This window comes from Spinacia oleracea, chromosome 3 (assembly GCF_020520425.1).
Source record: "Spinacia oleracea cultivar Varoflay chromosome 3, BTI_SOV_V1, whole genome shotgun sequence".
NCBI lineage: Eukaryota > Viridiplantae > Streptophyta > Magnoliopsida > Caryophyllales > Amaranthaceae > Spinacia > Spinacia oleracea.
This window is the reverse complement of record NC_079489.1, coordinates 120,664,460-120,690,419: the sequence shown is the minus strand read 5'-3', so window position 1 is coordinate 120,690,419 and position 25,960 is coordinate 120,664,460. Positions and strand designations below refer to the sequence as shown.

General features: G+C 37.7%; 2 protein-coding genes across 2 annotated transcripts; one reads left to right on the top strand and one right to left on the bottom strand.

The window, feature by feature from the left end:
• Positions 1-12,787: 12,787 nt before the first annotated feature.
• Positions 12,788-15,049, top strand: LOC130469339 (uncharacterized). Its single transcript, XM_056838516.1, has 2 exons — positions 12,788-14,415; positions 14,495-15,049. The coding sequence occupies exons 1-2, from the start codon at positions 13,122-13,124 to the stop codon at positions 14,656-14,658; spliced, it is 1,458 nt and encodes a 485-aa protein (XP_056694494.1). The 5' UTR covers positions 12,788-13,121; the 3' UTR covers positions 14,659-15,049.
• A 645-nt stretch (positions 15,050-15,694) lies between these two features.
• LOC110800857 (protein FAR1-RELATED SEQUENCE 5-like) lies at positions 15,695-18,455 on the bottom strand. The gene is made up of 4 exons (XM_056839586.1): positions 17,926-18,455; positions 17,614-17,754; positions 16,930-17,333; positions 15,695-16,746 (listed from the first exon to the last, which is right to left on the bottom strand). Exons 1-4 carry the CDS (start codon positions 18,453-18,455, stop codon positions 15,695-15,697), a joined length of 2,127 nt encoding a protein of 708 aa, XP_056695564.1.
• Positions 18,456-25,960: the final 7,505 nt, after the last annotated feature.

Below are 25,960 nucleotides of genomic sequence, written 5' to 3'. Positions count from 1 at the left end.
AGGGATGGCAACTTTATGATCTAGAGACACATGAGTTCTTCGTCTCACGGGATGTCAAGTTTCATGAAGGGACGTTTCCTTTTGTAGATGAATCGGATGTGTTGCCACTGGTGCATGATGCTCATGGGGGGATTGACCATTGGAGTTTGGATGAGAGTGGGACTACGGGTCCTGAGACCGTGTCGTCGCCTGCAGGTGATACTGCTGGGGTGTCGCCGCCTACAGGTGATACTGAGGGAGTGTTGTCGCATCCGGGAGCTGATGAGGGGGTGTCATTGACCAGTGGCGACGACAGGGGAGTGTCATCGCCTGTGAGGGAGGAACAACAACATGAAACACCTAGTCGAGTGGATTCAGACGTCGTCTCCTCACAGACAGGTGTAGAGGAGACGACGGGTAGTGACGAGAGTGAGACAAGGCAGTGTGTGGAGGATACGGAGTTAGGAAGGGGGAAGCGTGCGAAGTTTCCGTCGACAAAGCTGAAAGACTGTGTGATACATACAATACGGGAAAAATATAGTACTTCCGACAAAACACCTACGGCGTCATCACTCTCAGGTACTCCTTATCCTATCACATATTTTGTTAATTATGAGCGTTTTTCGTCAAAGCACAGGCATTATATAGCAGCATTGCAAGAAGGGCAAGTTCCTAAGAGTTTTAAACAAGCGATGCAGCATGAGGGGTGGCGTCAGGCAATGGCTGCTGAAATCGACGCGTTGGAGGAACAGGGGACATGGACGTTGGAAAATTTACCGGAAGGGAAGAAAGCACTGGGGAGTAAATGGGTGTATACTGAGAAGCGTGATGAGGATGGGAATTTGTTGAGACTGAAGGCTCGATTGGTATGTTTAGGGAATCATCAGGAGGAAGGGTTGGATTATAATGAGACATTTTCTCCCGTCGCGAAGATGGCGACAGTTCGAACTTTCCTAGCTGTCGCAGCTGTCAAACAGTGGGACGTGCATCAGATGGACGTCCACAATGCGTTCTTGCACGGTGACTTGGAGGAAGAGATCTATATGAAGATTCCTCCTGGATTCCAGAAGAATCACTTTGAAAAAGTGTGTCGAATGAGAAAGTCGTTGTATGGGTTGAAACAAGCACCTAGATGTTGGTTCCAGAAGTTGTCGACGGCATTGACGCACTATGGATTTCGACAGTCGCTGTCCGATTATTCGCTCTTTACTCTGTCTAAAGGTACGTTGCAGCTGAGTGTGCTCATTTATGTGGACGACATGATTATCGCAGGCAATAACAAGTTTGCGCTTGAGAGTTTTAAGGCATACTTGAAGGAGTGTTTTAAAATGAAAGACCTCGGGGCTCTGAAGTACTTCCTTGGGTTAGAGGTGGCACGAAGTAGTCAAGGGTTCTATGTATGTCAGAGAAAATATGCCCTCGACATCATCTCAGAGGCCGGATTGTTGGGAGCAAAGCCTGTGGACTTTCCCATGGAACAGAATCATAGGTTGGCATTGGCAGACGGGCCAGACCTGTCGGACGGTGAGCAGTATAGGCGTCTGATCGGACGTCTGGTTTATTTGGCTGTCACGCGACCAGACGTTGCCTACTCTGTACATGTCCTATCTCAATTTATGCAAGCACCAAAGGAGGCACATTGGGAAGCAGCTTTGCGAGTAGTGAGATATTTGAAGAAGTGTCCGGGTCAAGGTATACTACTTCGGTCGGACAGTGCGTTGCAGTTGGAGGGGTGGTGCGACTCGGATTGGGCAGGGTGTCCAATGACGCATCGGTCGGTGACTGGATGGTTTGTGTCACTTGGTATGTCGCCAGTTTCTTGGAAGACCAAGAAACAGCATACTGTTTCTCGGTCGTCTGCTGAGGCAGAATATCGATCGATGGCAGCTCTGACGTGTGAGTTGAAGTGGTTGAAACAACTACTACGCGACTTGGGGGTGACACACGACCAAGGCATGAGGATGTATTGCGACAGTCAGTCTGCGTTGCATATTGCACAGAATCCGGTGTTCCATGAAAGGACAAAACACATCGAGTCAGATTGTCATTTCATTCGAGATGCAATCAAGGAAGGGATCATCAGTCCGTCGTACGTGTCGACGAAGGTTCAGTTAGCAGATATCTTCACCAAAGCGTTGGGGAAGGCGCAATTTGAGTTTTTTTTGAACAAGATGGGCATTCGAGATCTACATGCTCCACCTTGAGGGGGGATGTTAAGATATGTTAAGATATTAGATATTATTCTGTGAATATTCTGTAGAGTCCTAACTATGGTAAGTTACCTAATGTGTACCTAGGGTTTAGGTAACTGAGTTGTACTATATATACGTGTGTTATTAATGAGAATGATACGAGATTACACAATATTTGACAACATTGCACATGCAATATGGGCAATTGCCCGCGAGCTTTAGGTACTTGATCTTAGGAATAATTCTTTCTTAGGACCAATCAAACTTGATTTTACCAAACTGTCTGAATTTATTATACTTGATCTTGCCAGTAATTTTCTCAAAGAGGCCATAGTATTCATAAATACACTAACCTCTTCATTAAGTCATACATACTACAAGTAGTTAACATTGATATGAGAGTTAGACGAAGAGAATTCAAATAAATTGCATTGTATATGAGTATGTGAGCATATAGTTAGTTCAAGTTTTAAGTTTGAAATGTGGAAGTTTGTATGATATGTTGATATGATTATCATTTATACCTCCCCTGCAAACGACATGCTAGCCAAGTAGCCACGATGATGAATGCTTCCACCCCATACCTAAGATTTCCAGCACTCCACCACTAAACTATTTCCATTTATTAATTAGGCCCGGGATTAGCATTGTTTTGGTAATTATTTATTATATTTTGGGGGACTGTGTGCGCTAGCGCACGGGCCAACAACTAGTTTTAGTAAGTAATGGAATTATTTTCTAATCCTACCTATACCACATAATTACCTCCTCTAGAATTTCACATTTCTCGACTATGATTGGAGGGGGTAATTTAAGTAAACGAGATCACGCATACAGAGTAAATTTAAACCTTTTTTATCCTATGATATTTTAATGTATAATAAGTTCCAAAAAGCCAAAAAAAGCATATATAATTGTAGTAATAAACCGATGCCTTATCTAGTGGCAATTACCGATAGTTTTTGGCCTAGGATAGTTTAATAGCGAGTGAATGATGATTGAAAACTACGGATCAAGATAATCAAACAAGATCTTGCATTGATATGTTTTTCAAAATTTACGTTTGAAACTATATATATATATATATATATATATATATATATATATATATATATATATATATATATATATATATATATATATTTCTAATAGGAATAACATTAAATGGCCCGTTTGATATATGTCATATAGTAATACTGTATTGACAATGTTTCGGATTAGTCATGGCCCGTTTGATATATGTCGTTCTATTCACCTCCTTTCCTATTATATGAACTTATTAGTTATTAATTTGTATAATTTACGTTAATAATAGGGACAAATTGTTTTTTTACCACGTAAAAAATTCGAAAAATTAGTTTTTACCACCTAAAAAACTAAAACTTGTATTTCGATCATCACCTAAAAAATAATTAAAACTTGTTTTTTACTACCTGAAAAAAATGGAAAATAGACGAAAATGTTATTTGGGGGGGGGGGGGGGGGGGGGGGGGACAATAACGACAATATTTTTTATATGTTATCTTTTCCACGATTTCATGTATTTAACTATCTTCTCATTCCCCACTTTCTTATCTTCTATGAATTAACCTAATTTTTCATCAACATTAATTAATAAAATTGACAAAATTTAATGGAAGTATAGAGAGAAGGATAAAAGAGTTAAAGAAAATCACAAAGGGAGTGTAAAAAATTGGAGGAAAATTGAATTAGGTAGCCATACATAAATGTTTCATCTATTTTCGTTTTTATGTGGTAAAACATAAGTTTGAATTATTTTTTAGGTGGTAAAATACAAATTTTAGTTTTTTAGGGGGTAAAAAACAATTTGTCCTGAAAAGAATGTCATTAATAATCCCAACTTTCACTTATCTTCTCAAAATAATCCCAACTTTGGATAAAAATTCTAAGATAGTCAGCATAAAGATGACCATGGTAAGGAATTAATCTAGACCACACAAATTGATTTTCTTTTATCTTTTCTTTTTTTCTTTTACCTTTTTTTTTTATCCAAAAATCTTTTAACTGATATTTTAGAAATATGAAAAATCAATATATTTAATTTTGTGAAAATCAATAAATAATTTCCAAAAATAATTAGGAAAATAATTAACTTGTGAGTGTTGTTAATTCATGGTTTAAGTTCAATTCTCTCTCCTCTCCCTCTCCTCCGCCGGCACCGAAAAACTCACTGGCGAAACCAAATCGAGGCGATCCACTCCTCCTTCTCAACTCTCTTGCCCCCGACATCCACTCCACTCCTCATTCTCAACTCTCTCAGTACACCATAAGATGATTTCCATCATCTTCAACCTCTGCTCATGCTACAGGAAACAAAAAAAATTTGAATGGCATAGGTTGTCAACGAGAGATACAACGTTTCCGAATGCAGATTAATTTGATGATATGGAGAAATGGTTGTCGAAGTTTGGTTAAGAATTGTAAAAAAATTGGTTTCTCAATTTTTTAGATCAGTGTTGCAAAATTATGTTTTAGATCTAGAAATTTTTCAGATCAGTGTTGCAAAATTATGTTTTAGATCTAGAAATTACTTTGTAATGTTGTTTGGTTGAATTCAAAGTTACACATTGACACTTTGGGTGCATGTAAGCTATTGGGGGTCCGAGGAAAAAGACGCTGAAAATTGCGTTTTGGGTTTGAAGGAAGAAGACGATGAACAGTAGTTTGTGGCCACTACCAAGGCACAATGATGATTAAAATACCAAGCACACTAGGGCATTACCAAGTATCTTTATGGACATCACCAACCATATAAGATGAACTATATAAGTCTAGTAGCTGAGTGAAATTACCAAATAGGTGTAGAAGTTACGAAAGATAAGATTGTTTATTTCCATGTTCACAAATAAAATAAATCTTAACATTATGAAACGGATTAAAACGATTAGTAATTTTGAAATGGAGGTATTATTTGTTAAAATAATAAAACAATTATTATTTTTCTCAAAATAAAAAGTATGAGTTTTCTGTATTAGTATTATAAATTGGTGAACATGTGTGGGTCCAACTATTCACATGGATGGATAACACCATATTCGTATACCAATTGGTCATTACCGACTTAAAACATGGTTCTATATTTAAGTTATTATCTTTAAGTAATTACCAAGATCAATCTGGGTAGTATCCCAAAAAATAAGTATCACTACTACAAAATAGGGCTATAGCAATGCCCTTTTAGATAACAGTTTTCCTGGCGTTGCTATATCATTGCTATTGCAACAGTTAAATAATTATTGCAACGCTTATATATTATGACTATTTTATTGCAATAGTTTTTAGTTTTTTAATAATTTTAATGAGATATTGCAACGTTTTTTTTGTCAAGCATTTAAAACATGTTAAAATTTAAAAATAAAATAAAACAAGAAATAGGTTTATTAAAAAAAATCCAGTACATATTGTTTTTTTGGTTTCCCTCCCCACTGCTTTTTACAATTTTTAAAACCCTTAGAGGCCTCTGCGTTCTTTTTCTCTTTCTACCTCCTCGGCTCCTCGTCGTTGTTTTTATCTTCCATCATCGTTCCTTGAAGCAAAATGCGATTGTAGATTGAATGTTCTGAATTGGCTATTGCGGATCTAGATTGGTGATATAGAAAGTGGCGAAATCATCCAATTGATGCCATGGTGGTAAGATAGTACGGAGTAAGAGATTATGGGACATAGGAATATTTTAGGGTAGCATTGGCCATTGCATTACTGCATTATACCTGAATTAATCTAATTTCTTCTATTTAGGCTCTGGTTTTTATGATGTTTCAATTTATTTATGATGTTTCAATTTATTGCAACCGAAGCATAACCCCAACTGTGTTAAATCTATTAGTAGTCCTAACTTTTTCCGGTGTTCATGAATTACCGGATTACTAGGAAAGAAGCATGAGGAATGTTAAAGCTACCGGTACATTATTTTCCTCTCCTATAATACAGGAATACTTTAAGCTTCATAGACTAGTTTATGAAGATATGTAGTTCATAAATTTTCTCTGTAATTTCACATTTTCAAATGTTGGCGTACCAAATCACAGGCAACATGAAAATCATTTGTTCATTCATAGTCCAATATTCTTTCTCTAGTGTTCGTAAGTTGGGATAACGAGTTCTTCATTCTGAATTATGTGTTCATATTTTTTTGTTCATGTATGGTTTTAGACATCACCAAGATCCGTTTGTTCGAATTAATCATATTATTTCATTTTAATTACATGCATTAATTTTCCTATAATATTGACTATTATTTTTCTGTTTAAAGGATGGTAGATAGAAGGAGAATGGTAGATAAAATGATGGAAGAAAGGGCATATATTGAAGTTATTTTGGACAGATAAATTCAATACTTGATAGATTCTAGACTGCTTGAACTATTAGTGCTTTTTGGAGATTTATTAGTTTTCTTAATTGATGTACTTAATGATTTTTGTTATTAGAATGATTGTTATGGATATTTTATTTTAATAATAAGTAAAACAAAAATTTGAAATAAATGTTTTCTTTTTGTAGTAGTTGGATATTTTGGTATAATATTTTCATTTTAATAATATGCTAAATAAACGCATATGAAACCGTTGCTATAAGCTCACATTAAAGTGCCGCAATAGTTATAGCAAGAAATATTGCTATATACTCACATAAAAATGTCGCAATAGTGTAGCAAGAAACGTTGCTATAGACTCATGTAAAAGTATTGCAATAGCAGTATCAAGAAACGTTGCTATATACTCATGTAAAGTGTCGCAATAATGGTATCACGAAATGTTGCTATAGACTACAAAAGTGTTGCAATATTAGAGCGATAACCGTGGTCATAAACCGGTGATAGTGTTGCTATAGATAATAAAAGTGTTAGCCTAAAGACTAAAACTGTTGCTAGAAATCCTAAATAATTGTAACTAAAGCTTAATAACTGTCGCCTTAGATATAATAAAACTGTTGGCAAAAGTTAAAAATTGTTGCTTAAGAAAAGTGTTGCTAATGATAACTATGGCAACAGTTTTATAAAGTTGTTGCCTAAGACATCACAACTGTTTCCATAGAGTTATAGCAGCGCCACCTATTGGCAACGCCATATAAACTGTTGCTATAGGTCTATGGCAACATTTAATGGATCTTTGCCAGCACATTCAGGCCGTTGCTATAGCCCTATTTTGTAGTAGTATCAGGGTCGAAAGGTAAATTTTGTGGTAGTTGGGTATGAGATTTAGTTAAAGTATTTTCATTTGGTCGTTACCGAGTAATCGGTTAGTAGTTACCGTAGAGAAAAACATGGTTCTAAATTTAAGTTATTATCTGTCAGTAAGGACCACGATATCTCCCGGTAGCTACCCACATAATAAATCTCAAAGTGCAAAGGTAAATTTTGTGGTAGTTGGATATGAGATTTATTTAAAGGATTTTAATCTATAAAATAGATCTCCATATGTATATTCCCCACCAAAATAATGGGTATTGGTTAGGGTGAGGGCTTTCTCATGGCTAAACATTTTTAAGATCAATTTCTATTGCAATGAATATGTGTGTTGTACTTATTAAATCCGTAAATAATGCTACTATTGAGTAAGGTGTACGTAGTAAGTTATGATGTTACTTTAACTCTAACTAATAACTCTTAGAGACATAAGGGTATTTACATTTGGTTTAACATTAATAAGGGGTCGGCGGGTTCATCTATGAAACTAATAGTGAAACTTAAATCAATATACTACTTAGTGGTCTTACACATTTAATTTCTCTAGATATGTAGTTGTTTTTTGTTTTTACTAATAATGAAAACAATTGAAATTGTAATGGATATTGTTGTTTTAATCGCCACGTGTTAGAATGTTGTTACTATAGGTAACACACATATAATAAACACCAATGCCCGATGAATGCGAGAGTGAATCTTGATGAGGAAATGGACTATAGGTAACACACATGTATTAAAATCCAATGCCCGATAAATGCGCGAGTGAATGTTGATGAGGAAGATCCATTTCTATTGCAATGAATATGTGTGTTGTACTTATTGGGTCCGTAAAGAATGCTACTAGTGACTAAGGTGTACGTAGTAAGTTATGATGTTACTTTAACTCTAACTAATAACTCTTAGAGACATAGGGGTATTTACATTTGGTTTAACATTAATAAGGGGTCGGCCGGTTCATCTATGAAACTAATAGTGAAACTTATATTAATATACTACTTAGTGGTGTTACACATTTAATTTCTCTAGATATGTAGTTGTTTTTTGTTTTTACTAATAATGACAACAATTGAAATTGTAATGGATATTGTTGTTTTAATCGCCACGTGTTAGAATGTTGTTACTATAGGTAACACACATGTGATAAACACCAATGCCCGATGAATGCGAGAGTGAATGTTGATGAGGAAATGGACTATAGGTAACACACATGTAATAAAATCCAATGTCCGATAAATGCGCGAGTGAATATTGATGAGGAAGTAGATTATAGGTAAAGCACATATAATAATGCCCAATAAATGCGAGACTAAATGTTGATGAGGAAATAGACGAGTTATTTAAAACCTCTTTCGATATTGAACAAATACAAGTGACACGTGTTATTTAAAACTTCTTTCTATATCAACTACAATTGACAGAGAAAACACATTAATCTAATATTTACACGTTATTGAGAGGGCGGGTGGGATCAAGCTCCAAGTGAACTCAGCTGTATTATAATCTTACTTAAATAAGAACAAGATATCTTTAATGGTTATTTTAAATGTACAAGTAGTATGATATGGAGATAAGAAAAATAGAATGACTAAGAAAACTTAAAATTAGTGTAAGAAATTGAGTAATGAGTTGATTAAGTCTATATTTAATGTCTATAGAAGTTAACTTGGTACGTACCTAGATATATATTGGTAATTACCTTAAGTATATTGGTGACATCGTGATTAAAAATTCGACCAGAAACGACAAAATAAGAACACATAATTGTTGGCGGGACTTTAAAAATTTTAAAAAAATTTAGTTTCTCCCAATTTTTCAATTCGCGGGTCATCCGAAATTCCTTGCCAAAAGTTTTATAAAAACCCCAATATTTTCTCTCTCTTCGGAAAACCTTTCTCTCTCCTAAACACCCTCCTCTAGTCCTCTCCCTCTTACCAAAAAACCCCCTAAAATCACCCTCCAATTTTGAACTCTGGTAAGGTCTGTTCTTAGATTTGCTTTGAAAATTCTTATTTTGCTTACAGAGTTATTGAATTTTCAAATTTCAGGTACTGTAATTTATAATTTCGCATTTCAATTGTCGCCGACTACACTTAAGTTCTCGTGTTCTGTTGGCAATACACTATGATTTTGAGGTCAGTTCATCCAAAGTACCAATTAATTATGTTTACGGTCTGAAAATTAAACTAGAATTGAAAATTATTGTTGCAGATACTTTTAAATTTCCTTTGATGTCGAGGGACGAATTGTACTTTTTTAAATCTGATATCTCATAGATGTTGGATCTCCCTCTCAATCTGAAGCCCGCAAGTGAAATTATTGGTGGCCTGTGTGAACTTTGGTTTGGAAATTATTGTTGCAGATCTTGCAGATCATATGATTTTTTAAAACAATTGGAGTTGAATATTTATTCAGTAAATGGGTTAATTTTCCCTTTAGGTTTATATGAATATACTATAGAATTATGGTGTCATTGTAAACCTTGATGAGCGTAGTTAGAACACAGGGGAAATGTTGTTAAATTTGTATTGGAAATAAATGTTATGCATACTGATTTTGCTTGCTTAACTACTGCAGAGGGGAACCTCCTTATGAGTTATCTGTGTTGTGAATTCATATGTCTGGATTGATCAAAGATTCATTACTTGGGAACTTAATTACCACAAAATGCTAAGGAGAATGCATACAAAGGGACTCTTCCATTCTCTATACTGATGGTTGGGAGACGGGCAAGGGAGAGAGGGAAAATAAAGTACTTATGGATTTATGTTCACTTAATGATTTGTAAATGTGTTACTTATTTCTATGGGGATATCAGTAATTAGTTCTTAAGTTTGGAACTCTCCATCTTGAGGTTGATTTCTTAAATATATGCAAGATGCTTGTAAGTTGGCGGTGACCAACCGACAGCGAGCTGCCTACTCCGCATGAACTACGTTCTTTAATGTACATTATACAACAATATTATATTGATCCTATAGTTGTAATTTTTCTAAGTTTGTTTCACCATTATTTTCTAAGAGGATCTAATTCGGATTTATTAGAGTTCAAAGTCGTTAATTATTCAAAATGTAATAATTCATATTTGTAAAGTGAGTACTTGAATTCCCACAAAAAAAAACTTTTGTGATGGGTTACCAATTAATGATTCGATAGTCACCAAGGTATGTGGCTGTCACAAAATTTTAGGATTCCATTACATTTATGGTCCTTAGTAACAACTTGATTCCCCACTATAAAAACCTCGTTAGTGACCAAGAAATATATATGGCTTTCATGATTTATATGTGATTGAGTTTGGTAGTGTCCTGTTCAAACTTGGTAATCGCCAGAAACTTAACCGTTCTCGTATTTTAACAGTTCAAATCTCTATGGCTTTTGGCAAGATATTTCAAGACATCTTTTATTCTCTAGAACTAGGTCTTGGACATAACCGTTCTCGTATTTTAACAGCCGTATGATCAATTTCTATTGTATTGAATACCTGGTGTACTTATTGCGTTGCATGGTAACTATGTAACTTTTACTCTTAATTGTAATGCCTAAAGACATTAGAATTCCCATTTGGTTCAACATTACACTTCCCATTTGGTTCAACATTAGAATTTCCATTTGGTTCAACCATATTGGGTTCACGACATAAGTAAATAATAAACTAGTTTTTGGGTAGGGCGATGCACGGAGACATTGTTTGGAAAACTTTAACCAACAAAAATATGTTGTGGTTCTTGGGCATTATATTTCAAGATATCTTTTATTCTCTAGAACTAGGTCTTGGACATAACCGTTCTCGTATTTTAACAGTCGTATGATCAATTTCTATTGCAATGAATACCTGGTGCACTCATTGCGTTGCATGGTATCTATGTAACGTTTACTCTTAATTGTAATGCCTAAATACATTAGAATTTAAATTTGGTTCAACATTAAAATTCCCATTTGGTTCAACATTAGAATTTCCTTTTGGTTCAACGATATTGGGTTCACGACATAAGTAAATAATAAACTAGATTTTGGGCTAGGGCGATGCAAGGAGACATTGTTTGGATAACTTTAACCAACAAAAATAGGTTGTGGTTCTTGGGCATGATATTTCAAGACATCTTTTATTCTCTAGAACTAGGTCTTGCACATAACTGTTCTCGTATTTTAACAGTCATATGATCAATTTCTATTGCAATGAATATCTGGTGCAGTCATTGCATTGCATGGTAACTATGTAACTTTTACTCTTAATTGTAATGCCTAAATACATTAGAATTTCAATTTGGTTCAACATTACAATTCCCATTTGGTTCAACATTAGAATTTCCTTTTGGTTCAACGATATTGGGTTCACGACATAAGTAAATAATAAACTAGATTTTGGGCTAGGATAACTTTAACTATGTTTTGTTGCCAAAAATCACCAAAAATAACTCAAATTCTTTTAAAGTTATTGATTTTTTAATCACATTATATTTCAACCACAAAAATATAAAGTGTAGCATAACATAGTCAAGTCGATAAGTGGTTTACATCTGCATGAAGTGGACACGAGGATAAGTCATTAGCATTCATATTAATAGTAAAGTTATAAAATTTGAAAAAGATATACTTAATATTTAATTAAGATAAAAAGGATCATCTACACTTTAGTATATGAGATAGTAAATTTAATTAATTTTCAATATTGTTTGTCTATCGTTGTAGTGTTGGTAGTGACCATTAAGAAAGTCAGTAAGTACTGTGATAAAGTGGAATATTGTTAGGACTTTTAAGCTAAAAGAAACCTGAATTTTCGTCCCGTGGTTCAAAATTGAAAGTTCTTTTTTAATTTTTGTTTTCGCGGGTTAGACGAAAAATATCCCCAAAATTTTGAACTTATACCCTAATTATTTTCTCTCTCCTCGCATAACTTCTCAACTTCTTTCTCTCTCAAAAAAACCTCTCTCTTAAAAACCTTTGCATTCATCTTCCAGTAACTGCTCAACCTTACGGTAGTTCTTGCTCTTCTTTCCATTTTTTAATCTTTCTTCTTTTCTTTCTCTGCAAAACAGTCTTCCGTTTATAATTTCAGGTACCCCGGTCTTGATTTCGTGGAAATATTATAGGCGACTATAATTCAGGCTTATCAGGTAATCCGCTTCTCGTTTTCTGTTGGTATAACACTTGAATTCTGCGTCAATTAAAACAAAGTATCATAAATTTTGTCATTTAAGGATTGAAGGTCTACAACTTAGGATTTAGGGTTTAGGGTTTAGAGGGTTAAGGGTGTAGTTGTTTTGTATTGTGTATATTTACGAGCCGTATATTTATGACGGATGAATATCCCGTAGAGTAAATAAATCTCTTGTTCATTCTTACATGATTTTGTACAGTGATGTTTAATTTCCCTCTGATTCTTGTTGCTATGGTAACTGTTTGATGAATATTGATTTTTTTTGCATTCCAAGTATTTTTGTATCTGTTGTGTTAATCAAACTGGCTATCTTTATAACAATGGAAATGGCCAACAATGAGGTGGGTTAGAATAGGATAAATAGAGTTTGGACATGTTCTTAATAGGACAGATAGCACATAAATTGTTGCTCTGGTAACTGGATGAATACTGATTTCATTTGCATTCCAATCAGTTGTTTTAATCAAACTGGCTATCTTTATAACAATGGATATGGCCAACAATGATGTTTATTTTCTGTTATGAGTGTGAGATGTGTACTCAATTGTTGAGGGCCTAATTTACTCTCGTTTAATATGAAGGTGAAATGGTAAGGCCAAAGAAAATAACAGTCAAGCGGAAAGCGCTTGCTACCAAAGCAACGCCCCCTACGGGTTCAAAACAAGCAGGTATTCGGAACAATAAGAAACATTCTGCAAAAAGTGCTCGACTTGAAAAAGGTAGAAGTAGCGATTTTATACCTGATATAAGGTTCAAGAATGAAGACTACCAAAAACTATTCCAAGTGAAATTCGGAGAACGATCGGTTTGGCCAGGGAAGAACATTGACTTTGAGTCTTTCACTAAAGGCAATGCGGAAATTGTGCATGAGTGGTTTTCGTTCCAAGGATGGGATGTCCTCCTACAGTATAAAGGGACGGTATGGGAAGATCTTGTGAGAGAGTTCTACACCCACATCGAGCCCTTCGGTAAAAAGGAAGGGTTTCTTCGTACATGGGTGAGAGATGTCACGATTTATCTAGATGACGAGAAGCTGGGACATATTCTCGGCATTCCGCATGAGGGGATCTATGATGATCCTGGGCTGTCTTGGAGTAAACATACAGATTTTAAAATCCAAGATTGCGTGAAGGCCTTGCTTGACGACGATGATTCCACTAGAGACACTAAGCCTCTCATTCAAGAATTGCCACCGCTAAATCGACTACTACACCTACTAATTCATGGAACCCTCAATCCTGGTCCCGGTAGAAAGTCATCCCTGACTTACCTTGATGTCTTTATTATGTTTTGCATTCTTCTGAAAAAGAAGATGAATCTCCCTAGAATGATTATCAACAATATTCGGAGTGCGCATAAAGAAAGCAGGACAAATAATCTTCCCTATGGTATGTGGTTGACAAAGGTGTTTAGACACTTTAAAATTGATACTAGTAAGGATGTTGCGCACACTAGTGCATGTCATACATTTTCTATCTCTACGCTCACCACATATATGAAGTGTACATATGATGAGTTGAACTCTGTATGGGTTCAGCCGGATGGTACCCAAGCAGGTATTGGTGCAGTGAGTAATCAAGAATCTGACCCACACCATGGTGGAGGTGAACTGGACAGGCAAGTTCAAGGTGAAGATCCAGAAAATTGTATCAAGGAGGTACATCTTACTATGTTCACCTTTGAAACTGCATTACGGGTTGGCATGGTCGAGTCGATGTTAAGGTATCTGCACCCGAATATATTTACTAAGGAAGTGATGCTCGATATTCACGATAAGGTATATACATCACTCAAATTGGAGTTCGGTATCCGTGAACCTAAAGAAGATCCCCTTGAAGAGGATCTCTTTCAAGGCCGCAACACTGAAACTGATAATTACGGTTAGTTTAGATTCCTTTGCTTGAAATGTTGTAAAATATTTGTTACATACCCTAAACCCTAAATATCTGTTCACTACAGAAGTGAATGACGGTGATGAGGGTTCGAATGGTGTTGAAATGGTGATGACGGTAGCGGAACTGGAGAAGAAGATGACGATGCTACTGGACCTGGAAGAGATGATGAAGCTCCAACAGATAATGAAGCTCCAGCAGATGATGACGACGCTACGGAACCTGGAATAGATGATGTAGCCAGAAAAGATGATAACGACGCTGAATCTCCAGCAGATGATGACGACGCTGCGGAACCTGGAATAGATGATGTAGCTGCAGAAGATGATGACGACTCTACCGGAACTGAAATAGATAATGACGACAATGAATAAAACAGTATGATAACTAGCTTATTGGATGGCCATGATGATTCGTCTCACCGTGTTATTAGTCTGAAAACAATTTTAATTTTGTATATGGTTAGCAGATACTCATTTGCTTTTGGTTAGTACTTGTGAACTAATGTTTTTGGTTAGTACTTGTCAACTAATGTCACCGGATGTGACCAAGTATGTTGTTGGTCTGTGTTTTAAGTCTGTGATTCTTGGCTATCACCGAGTTCATGTTGGGAAAGGACCAACTCTGGATTAAGAACCCTTTATTGCGTTGTGCATGTGATGGAGAATTGTTTTCTTTAAACGTATGAGAACAGTTTCTGGTTATGTCCTGATGTTGAAAAGGTAATTACCAAGACATAACAGGGATGGAAGCAAAACAGGGAAGGCAATGCAACAGACAGCATACCTTTAATCACAAGTTAAAAAACTTAATCACAATAAAAATAAACACATTCATACGATGAAACAATAGCCCGTGTCCTGAATTAAAAGCAACAATAATGAAACAATACCATGGTCATTTTTATGATGACTATCTTAGAATTTTTAAACAACAAGTGTCGTTGAATAATTAATAAAAAGATAAACATTCAACATTCAATTTGATTTACCTCAAATAACTAATTTGTTAACAAATTAATGACATTCTGAACCTGCTGGTACCGTCCAAACATGTATACGGTGACTACCACGAAGAACTAATTTTTTAACAAATTAAACCTGGGATTCTGACTAACTGGGTTCCTATACCCGTTTAAAAAAGAGGGTTACCTATTCGAACCGCTGCTATCCCCAAAAAATTTTCAAAATGTTATTTTATTGCCCATTTGCTCATTTGATTTTTATAGGTGCCCAAATTAGGAAATGTGCAACAAACAACGCTGTAACTACCCTTGCTGCCTTGGCCCCCAATCGAAAACTTTTGGTTCTGTTTTGTATTGGCTAACTTCATAGCTGTCAACGGCTTCAGAAGCCTCACCACTGGTATATGTTCCTGGCATTAAATCCCCCAAAAGGATAGACGGGTCACAAAGGCCAATGTTAGAGGTGGCAGCCGGAGTAGTCGGTGGTGACTGGTTGAGGTCAATGGACTTCGGCTTCTCGGGACTGTTGGATTTCTCTTGTGGCTTTGTGGCTTTCTTTTTAAGTCCCCTGCCAGCTTGCAAAACTTTAGGATCACCGATTCCGACCAATGTCTCTTTCTTTGGGATTACCTCGGCTTTCTCATCATGGGTTTCCAGAGAAATCAATACCTTTGAAAAAACATTCTTTAACCATAGTGACCCTTTGTAAGATGTAGCTGCCAACCTGCAGATTTGTATGCCTAACCCATTTAAATATGCAAATCTACCAACCATCGCAGTATCAGTCTGCTCTTTAAATTCGTCAAGTGTGTGACCATAATACAGACATGTCTTGGCATATTTCATCCATCTTCGAAGTATACAACCCCTTGGTATCTCGTTCATGCGTGCATACTTCATTACAGCAAACATGTGGCGACAGGGTATACCCACAGGTTCCAACTTCATGCAGCAGCAATACATCTTGTGGAGCTTAGCAATGTGTATTAAAACGTAGTGTGCTTTCCTGAACTTAGTATTACTCAACCAATAAATATTAGTTACCCCATCCAAATGTGTCTTATCCTGCCTAAACTTTACAACAAGATGCGATGACTCGTAGTTCATCTCTTTGTATAACATATCGTACGAGTTCCTTGTGTACACTGTTACAACATGTGTTTTCACACCTGAAAGGACCCCTTTGATTATCGGAGTTGTGTGCTTCGTTTGGTAGTCGAGGCCTGATTCTGTAAACCTTATATCTTTCAGCACTTGATCATACAATTCAACAAATTTGTACAACATAATTTTTTTATTAAAAACTGTCTTCAGTGAGCTGTTCATTGATTCACACCGTTGTGTACTTCTCATACCTGCATAAAACAAAATCAGTAAAAACGATAGTGACCTAAACACAATAAGGTAGGTTCCGTGCAAAAATATGAAGGGGTAGGTGAAATGTGTAGTGCCCAAAATATGCTATGGTAGGTACCTATCAAAATATAAAGGGGTACGTAAAATGGATAGTGACCTAAATATGGCTGTGAACTACTTACCTACGAAGAAATGACCATGCATGAAACATTCCGCCCATTTTCCCTTGTCATTGTAGAGTTCCTGTGCCCAAACTTCTTTCTCATAACCGTACGTGGTAATTAGCTCCTTCCAAGCCTGCTCAAACTCGGTGGGCGTACGGCATCTGTCAACACATTTCATGAAACCACTGCAGAACGTTTTTGAGCTATGTGCTTTTATATTCCTCATTAAATGCCACAAACACAGCCTATGTACTGCCTTCGGGAAAACAACTGATATAGCATTTGGCATTGCCTTGTCCCCGTCAGTCAAAACAGTGTGAGGAGCGACGTTATCCCCTGCTTCAGTCAACTGCTCCAATATCCACTTGAATGTCTCCTCCTTTTCATGGCTAACTAGAGAAACAACAAAAATAATACTTTGCCTGTGGTGATTTACACCGACAATCACCACAAGCGGCTTGTGGTACGCATTTACTTTTTATGTGTTGTCAAAGGCAATGGCGTTGCCAAATGCCCTGTAATCATTACGGGACGTCCCATCACACCAAAAGAGTTTATCCAGAGCATTATCTTCGTCTCATGTATATTTCAAGAAAAACCCGGGGTCAGTATTCTGTTTCCCGAGCAGGTATGCAAACACGGCCTCCGTGTCCCCATGCATCTTGAATATCTTCCTTCTGAATTCTTTGACAAGCATTGTACAAGTCCTTTTTAAGGAAAGGTAGTTTGTGAGGACCACACGCTTGTTGAACCAGATTCCTCATTGTCACGGCAGGAGATACCCCAGAATTTATCAATGCCTTGATACGGAGCTTGTCAGCATCTGAAAGACTTCTATGGCTTCTGCAATATAATTTACCAATTTAGAGAAAATACAGTCAAAACCTATAATATTTCTTAGTTGGGAAACCACTTTATTACAAGTGGACCATGCAAATAACAAACACTGGCTGTACAAGGTAGTGTCCAAGAAGAATTAAGGTAATGACCCAACGACTTGATCTGATAAAATACCTTATAAATCGGACTTCACTTGGGGAGACAGGATCATGATCATGGACCCCAACAAAGTCTCTCACGAACCAAGAGTCGTCACTTGGATTCCACTTGAACTTGATTACAGCTTGGCACCCACATCTAGTTTCCGGTCTTGATGGGCGCTTCCTATTTGGGTTTTCCAAGTACTTTAGCTGGCGTGCACCTTCCCTGTTGCACATCAGGTTTTTTGATGTGAATTTACCATCCAATTTGCTCCTTACAGCTGCTTTGTTTCGTGCTCCGAAACCTTTTGCCTTGGCATACATATAATAAAATGTTACACACATTTTCATTGATGCAAAGGACAATTTCTTCATATCGTCAAAATTAAAATCATCTAGTGCTTTTCCGATTTGTTCCCATACTTCAGGGGCAATGAAGTTTTCTGGAAGATTTTCGAGGTCTACACCACCAAAATTATCATCATACTCATCATTGGAGGGTGCTACTGATTTCACGTCATCAATCGGTTCATTGTGTGGGTTAGAATTTTTATCCACAGCCATTTATACCTAAACAAGCACGAGTATAAGTACCTGACGATATTGTAAGAAATTAGCATGACCATTTTGTAAATAATTAGGAGACTAGCAACAATAATTACCTAACGTATTTAGTGATGATAAAAGAGTTCCCACCTGCATAGAACTTGTAGTTATCACCTACCATACAGGTAGCTACTAGCCTACTACCAATAATATTAATGGTTGCTAAAGTGTGATTTAGGTACCAATTACTGTAAAAGTCATTCCTTTTGACATAACTAAACCAACCGACAAGTGAATTGTTATTTTTGACAAAATGAAACACACTCCACAACTCAATTGCTACATAATTCTCAAAATTGAATGAACTAGGATTTACGAAAGAGTCTTGTCAAAAATTGAAACCAAGGTAAAGGAACTGAATGATGAAATTACACCACGTACCTGAGAAAAGAACCGAAATATAAATCCAGTACATTTATTGCTTAGCTTAAAAAGTAAAAATTTACCTTTAACAGTGGTGGTTGGAGGTTGGAACCCTAGGTTGGAGAAGTACCTTTAGATGCTTCCAAAATAAGAGTTGGATAGTGAGAGAGAGAAGTTTGTGCATTTAATGAAGGACAAATATCTTAGTTAACATAATATAAATTAATATTATAATACTTCCTGAGTTCAGTTTGAATTTCAAAAGGCATTACCTTTTAAAAAAAAGTGAAACTATTAAAAGACATTTCAAACCCCCGCATTTCCCAATTCCAATTCCCCCCTTCTCTCTCCTCTCCATTCCTCTTCTTCTTTGGTATCATCCCTCAACTTTTTAAATTCCTAACTCAATTCCTCTGTTCGCGTTGTCACCCGCCGTTGAATTATCCGATTCAACGCAGAATTCACCGATTCTCTGCTGAATTCACCGATTATCCGCTCAAGTCTCTACTTCCTCGCTTCACTGAATATCGGTACTACTTAACCCTAATTCAGTTTGCATGCATGTGTTTGATTAATATAAATGATCTTCTCTGATGAATTGGTTTAATTACAATTGTGTTATGTATATTGAACTCAATTTGGGTGTAGTGAATTTTGTATATGTTGGTAAATAAATGGTTATGTTCTAAACGAAAATTGCACACACGGAAATTGTTACTCTGTGTATTGATTCGTAGTTGCGTTTTATGGTTTTTTTAGGTATCTACTGATTAAGTTTTATGTTACCTTAATCAGGGTACAAACATGTCTCCGAAAGTGGCTAAGAAACCAAAGCAGTACACATGGAATCCAATATGTGAATTGGAACTTCTTATATCAGTTGTTAAGGGATTGGATAGGGATAAAAGAAGAGTTATTCAAGAGATGGGTTTTGGGAATTTGTTCTGTTTTAACTGCAAAATAGTGAGAAAGACGATGTGCAAATGGATCATGGGCCACTTTGATACAAAAACTCGAACACCCAACATCAACAAGGTTCCAATAGTGGTGTCTCCAAGGCATGTAGAGTACCTGCTTGGGTTTGAAGACACTGGTTTAGACATTATAGAGAAACATCTTACCGTAACTGTTCCAGATGAATACCGTCGCCTTGCGTCTACTACTGCAGACTGCTTGGCCAGGGATATGGTTCGTTTAGATCACGACAGTCACCTCTTCAAAGCAACTTTTACGATGTTCTTCATTGCCACTTTTGCATCCCCAAATGTGATGAAAACTTCCAGAAGAGATTTGCTCCACCTAGTCATCGATCCTGAAAGAGCGGTGAAATGGATCGGGCAAAATACATTCTTGACAATACTGTTGATGCGGTATCAGAGTTCAGTATCTCCCCTACACCACCAATAGTGTTGGGAGGTGTCCTCTTTTGTTGATGGTAGGCTGTCTTGCCCATAAATTTATTTGATGAGTGTCTTATGTCAAAGTGTGTGGGATTATTTTTGGACTGCGCAACTTAAGGAATATGTATATTAGTGGTAGTTTCCCTCGTAAGCGTTTGGTTTGATACGTAATTTATTATGTATCATCCTTTATGTGCTCTATGTGATCCTCTGGAAGTGTCCATATATGTGTTTGCTAACGTCCATGTGGATTCTATTAATTGTCCATTGTTGACCATTTGTCTTAAGTTGGCAATTTCCACGTCGTTTTTTGGACCCTACCAGGATCGATTTTTTAAAATTCTACTTAAGGAATATGTGAATTAGTGGTAGTTTCCCTCGTAAGAGTTTGGTTTGATACGTAATTTATTATGCATCATCCTTTATGTGCTCTATGTGATCCTCTGGAAGTGTACATATATGTGTTTGCTAACGTCCATGTGGAGTCTATTAATTGTCCGTTGTTCACCATTTGTCTTAAGTTGGCAATTTCCACGTAGTTTGTTGGACCCTACCAGGATCGAGTTTTGAAAATTCTACTTAAGGAATATGTGAATTAGTGGTAGTTTCCCTCGTAAGCGTTTGGTTTGCTACGTAATTTATTATGCATCATCCTTTATGTGCTCTATGTGATCCTCTTGAAGTGTCCATACATGTGTTTGCTAACGTCCATGTGGAGTCTATTAATTGTCCATTGTTCACCATTTGTCTTAAGGTGGCAATTTCCACGTCGTTTGTTGGACCCTACCAGGATCGAGTTTTGAAAATTCTACTTAAGGAATATGTGAATTAGTGGTAGTTTCCCTCGTAAGAGTTTGGTTTGATACGTAATTTATTATGCATCATCCTTTATGTGCTCTATGTGATCCTCTGGAAGTGTCCATATACACTAAAGTTGGGGACGTCATTTTTTGGACCCTACTAGGATAGAGTTTTTAAAATTCAACGCATCCCACTCTATTTGTTTACACTTGAGTTTATATTTATTAGACGTGTGTTTTGAAGACCCTTTTTTTGGAGTGCTCTACCACAAGTTGTTTGGATCTACTCTGCAATTATTCACTACCTAGGATCCGTGATTGGAGTGACACATCCACCGAGAACTTGGATAATCATATTTTCAGCTTTGTGAACGATTACCAAACATCCAATGTAAGTACTTTGGACCATATTATTTTTCTATTTACATTATTTGCAAGTAATAACATGCAAGCAAGCAAACCTTGTCGCCAGCTTATGAAGTTAATCGAATCTACGAAGTTGTCCATCTCGCATAAGTTGGTCATAGATCATGATCGAAAGATGGAGTTAATGTTTAATCTTGTCCTTGACAAGCTTGAAGTGCTAAGAACGGATGTCAGCACTATGTATTACAGACAGAGTTAGTAACCATTTCAAACTTTGGTAGATATAATTGTGCTTCTGTTTTTTAAAAACCACATTTATCTAATTTCATTTGCGGTGGCGATGCAGTTTTTATAGAGAACTTATCGAGGGATAACAATGAAGGCCTATCGGGAGGACAGATAACTTGAGGAAATAGTGAAGGGACAGGAAATGAGGAGTATGGAAAAGAAGATGATAAGGAGACGGATGTCTTGGAAGTGGTGAAAAAACAGAAATCTGACGAAGGTAGTAGGTTTAGAATTCGTGACCTGCCTGCTGAACAAGGAATAGGATCTAGGAAGCTGGAGAAGGATAGAGACGAAAAAGATAATAGTGTGACTGTCGAGGAGTCTGGTAAAGACGCAGAAAACATGATGGCAGATGAGGCTGGGACAGACGAAAGAAAACTGAATGAAGAGGAGGATTATCAGAGAATACGGGAGGATAGGGAGAGGTTAGAGAAGGAAGAGAGGGAGAGGTTAGAGAACAACAAAGAGAGGGAGAGGTTAGCAAACGAAGAGAGGGAGAGGTTAGAGAACGAAGAGAGGGAGAGGTTAGAGATAGAGAAGCGGCAGGAGGTGGAGATGGAGAAAAAACAGGAGGAGAAAAGGGAAATGGAAAGACGTGAGCTGGAGAAACAAAGGCAGGAGGATAGGGTGGTTGAGGAAAGTGGGTGTTTGAATAGCGAAGAAACAACTAAGAATATGAACACGGAGGAGGCGAAGCTGGAGACAGACGAGAACGAAGAGAGAGATAACACTACGACAGAAAAAGAGAACATAAAACTGCAGGAGGAGAAACAGGAGCAAGAGAGGGTGGATATGGCGGAGTAGCTGAGGGTCTCTGAGGAAGCGGGTCGAAAAGTGGTGGAGGAGCCGGGGAGCCTGTAGACACCTACTTTTGTCCCCATTCCCGAAAGGGAAGGTTCGATGATGAAAACGTAAATCTCCACTTGACAACGCATCTCCTATAAAATAACGAATCTCAATTCCCCTTTTCATTTCACCCGAAACCTGCTATTTATAGAAACCTGTTATTTATGGAAACCTGCTAAAAATAGTAACTGCCGTAATGGGTAGTTGTTAAAAGTGGCAAGTCATAAAAGATAGAAACCTGTCAGAATTAGGTGTTGCACTCCAACATAAATCCTAAATGAGATAGAAATTGCGAGAGAATCCTATTCCTAATATGATTCGAAAGTAAGAGTCACGTATTAATTAATATCCTAACGAGCCTAGAGTTCGTAACGGGCCCAGACGCATCCCGTCACAAGGTTAATACGCACTAAAGGACTCAAATAAATCTCAAATACTCCGGATTCTAGGAATCCGGATCTGACTAAGAAAAACAGCCCAGACCCTATTTTCAACGCCTGGCTCTGGGCGCCGAAGATGGGCGCTGAAAATACCTGGTACGTGTTTTTTCCTAATTCCTCGTGGATTAGAGTTCTGCAATTCTATCTTTCCACGAACTCTTTTCTATAAATAGGGCCTTAAGTTCGACGTGAAAAGGACACAACACACAATTATATTCTGAGTATTGACTCTAAACCCCTAAGTCTAAGCCTCACGCTGCAAAACTGATCACGCGTTCTGTCGCAATCGATCCATAAATCGAACAGAACGTATCCCGTCCCATAATTTGAGATTCGTTAAATAAAAGGAGAAATAGCAAAGTCAAAGTGGTTAGTTTTCTGAGAACCGTGACGCACCTCTCAAGGGTGCGTCGTAATGTGTCCCTTTTCCATGGTTTAATTGCTTTCCTCGCCCTTTTATGAACTGTTAAACTAACTAAAATCTGATTGTTCGATCACGCTTAATAAATATGATATTTTTGGGAAATTGGATTACCATGCTAGGTCCCTTAAAACAATCTAAATCAGATAATCGCGTTCGATCTAGTACTATATGTTGCATATTGATAAAATAAACTCAGATTAGTTTAATAGTTAACGCATGTCCCTTCAATTATTTATGCTGAGCTAGTAAGGATATCTTGCCTCTGGAGTTATCGAAGAGCGAGTACTCCTCTTGGTAGTTACAGTCCCCCGAACCCTCAATCTCTACCCTGCTGGTGTACGTTGAGCGATCCCCACCACCAGGGATCACAAGGGAACCTACGGCCGTCGTGGTCAAACATAATTGCACTCCCTTTATGTCATGATAACCAGGTTTTGTCAGTTTTTCTCATTGTCGTTAAAAACTGAATGGCGACTCCTATATTACTAGTCAATTGGGTGTAAACTCACAGGAAATCCAATTACACTTGATTTGACAAAAAGAAGCGTCACACCCACGAGGGACGAGGTCACGCATTAGCCTCGTGCTTTTTCGACCCCCTCACAGTGGCGACTCTGCTGGGGATAGTGAAGGAAATACTCGTGCTTGTAGGTAATCAAAATAGCCGAAGGGTGAAACGATCCTACCCCGCGTTTATTTCCCAATCAAGTTGGGATGAACTCAAAATCAACATATTAATGTGAACGGGCAGAACCGCATAACGAATCTTGGCTCCCTTGGTGTTTCATCTCGGGAGTTGGGACTAAGGATACCCATCGCCAACCGGGGGGTGCATACGCTTCGAATGTTGTCCACTCGGCACTTTCGCTAGTAGTACACCCGTCCCAAACCCAATCGCTCGCCCATTAGGTCCCTCTCGCCTGCATGCCCCCTTGGCTTGCACTTGCGGGTTGGCCTCTTGAGCGAAATTCGTCTGTTGAAGACACTACCTCGACCGGGGCATGTGTTGGATCTACGATAGAAGCGGTACCAAGCCAGGCGCAAATAACTACCCATAGAAGCCTATCATAAACTGCATGACGTATTATTATTGCCTCATGATGGAATGATAGTTATGTGTAGCGAAATATATGATTGTGTGTGACAAACTGTCCTAGAAGAACCAACGACCTTAAAAATTGCCCAAACATTCATAAACTAATTTGCCAAAGAGTTATGCCGAAACACGTGTTCCGCAAACCTGAACGATCGCCACAAAAATAAGCGACGCTCGGGATGGCCTGTAACGAATCCCATAAACGCTGCACAACGCGTAAAGGACGTTATTAGGCAAGCACGCAAAATCGAAGTCGCGTAAACAAAAGTAGACGCAAACAGAAAACGAGAACCAGCTAGGGACGCATTTTCAACGCCCCTGGCTGGGCGCCAGAATTTCTCACGCCCTACGCTGGGCGCTGAAGTTGCTGCTTGGCCTTCTTGTCAGGCCCAACAGCCTCGGTGCCCGCGCAAAAGGAAAATACATAGCACAAAAAAACGTTCGTAAAAAGAATTGCTACGAGGGCGTAAGAAAAGCACTCGATTTCAAAAGCGACTCGTAAAAAATTAATAACTCTTTGCATCGTTGTTAGGCCTCCTACGACGACAATGCTCGGCACTAAAAACCGAACATGCTAATAATTATGAATGTCACACGGGCAAGTGTTTCGAAAATCCAAAGAATGGCCAAAAGAAAGAACTAAAAAGTGTACCAACAAAAGAAAGAGTGAAAAACCAATAGAGAGAGTCGAAGTCTAGACTAAGTAATACTTGAAACTTTGGGACCTAAACTTTAGCTTATCTTATGCATAGGACTGGTCCTGCCACTTGGTGCCGATCAGGAAATCAACGGTTAGTGCGCCTCGAAGATACATCGCCAACACCAGGTTTAGTGACTCCAAGCTCCATCCGTCATCCCTCATTTCAAGGATCTCCGCTTCCCCAACCTCGATTCGCACCCTCAAACATGTCCATCGAAGAATTGCAAGAGCAGATGGCTCAAATGACCCAACTCATGGGCCAATTGAAAATGGAAAACGAAGCCTTAGCGGCTGCGCAAGCCAAAAACGACCTCGATAACCAGAAGAGGATTGAAAAAATGGTCCTACAGCAAACCATGGGGAGCAAGTACTTCTCCCTCGATCCTGAACCTTTTCCTGGCAAACTACCAGAAAAGTTTAGTTCATCGGACTTACAAAAGTTTAAAGCCACGGATTATCCCCGTGATCATCTATTGAGCTTTGTGAATGCCATGAACTTGAAAGGCGTGGACAAGTCCATGTATTTACGTGCCTTTCCTTTGTCCTTGGAACCTGTGCCGCTCAAATGGTACTATCACCAGGACCCTAAGCTCTTCCCCACTTGGGAAGACTTTGTAAATGTCTTCATCAAGCAATACTCGTCGAACATGGATTTTCAAGTCACCATGCGCGAGCTGGAAGTTCTCTTCCAAAAGAAAAATGAGGGTTTCACAACCTACTTTGCTAGATGGAGGGATCAG

Bases quoted from the DNA above. Each gene is read 5' to 3' on its own strand.
- LOC130469339 (XM_056838516.1), top strand. From the start codon at position 13,122: ATGGTAAGGCCAAAGAAAATAACAGTCAAGCGGAAAGCGCTTGCTACC. The intron at 14,416-14,494 runs GTTAGTTTAGAT...TGTTCACTACAG, and splicing joins CACTGAAACTGATAATTACG to AAGTGAATGACGGTGATGAG.
- LOC110800857 (XM_056839586.1), bottom strand. From the start codon at position 18,455: ATGGCTGTGGATAAAAATTCTAACCCACACAATGAACCGATTGATGAC. The intron at 17,755-17,925 runs GTATTTTATCAG...ATTATATTGCAG, and splicing joins AGTGAAGTCCGATTTATAAG to AAGCCATAGAAGTCTTTCAG. The intron at 16,747-16,929 runs GTAAGTAGTTCA...TGTTTTATGCAG, and splicing joins GCATGGTCATTTCTTCGTAG to GTATGAGAAGTACACAACGG.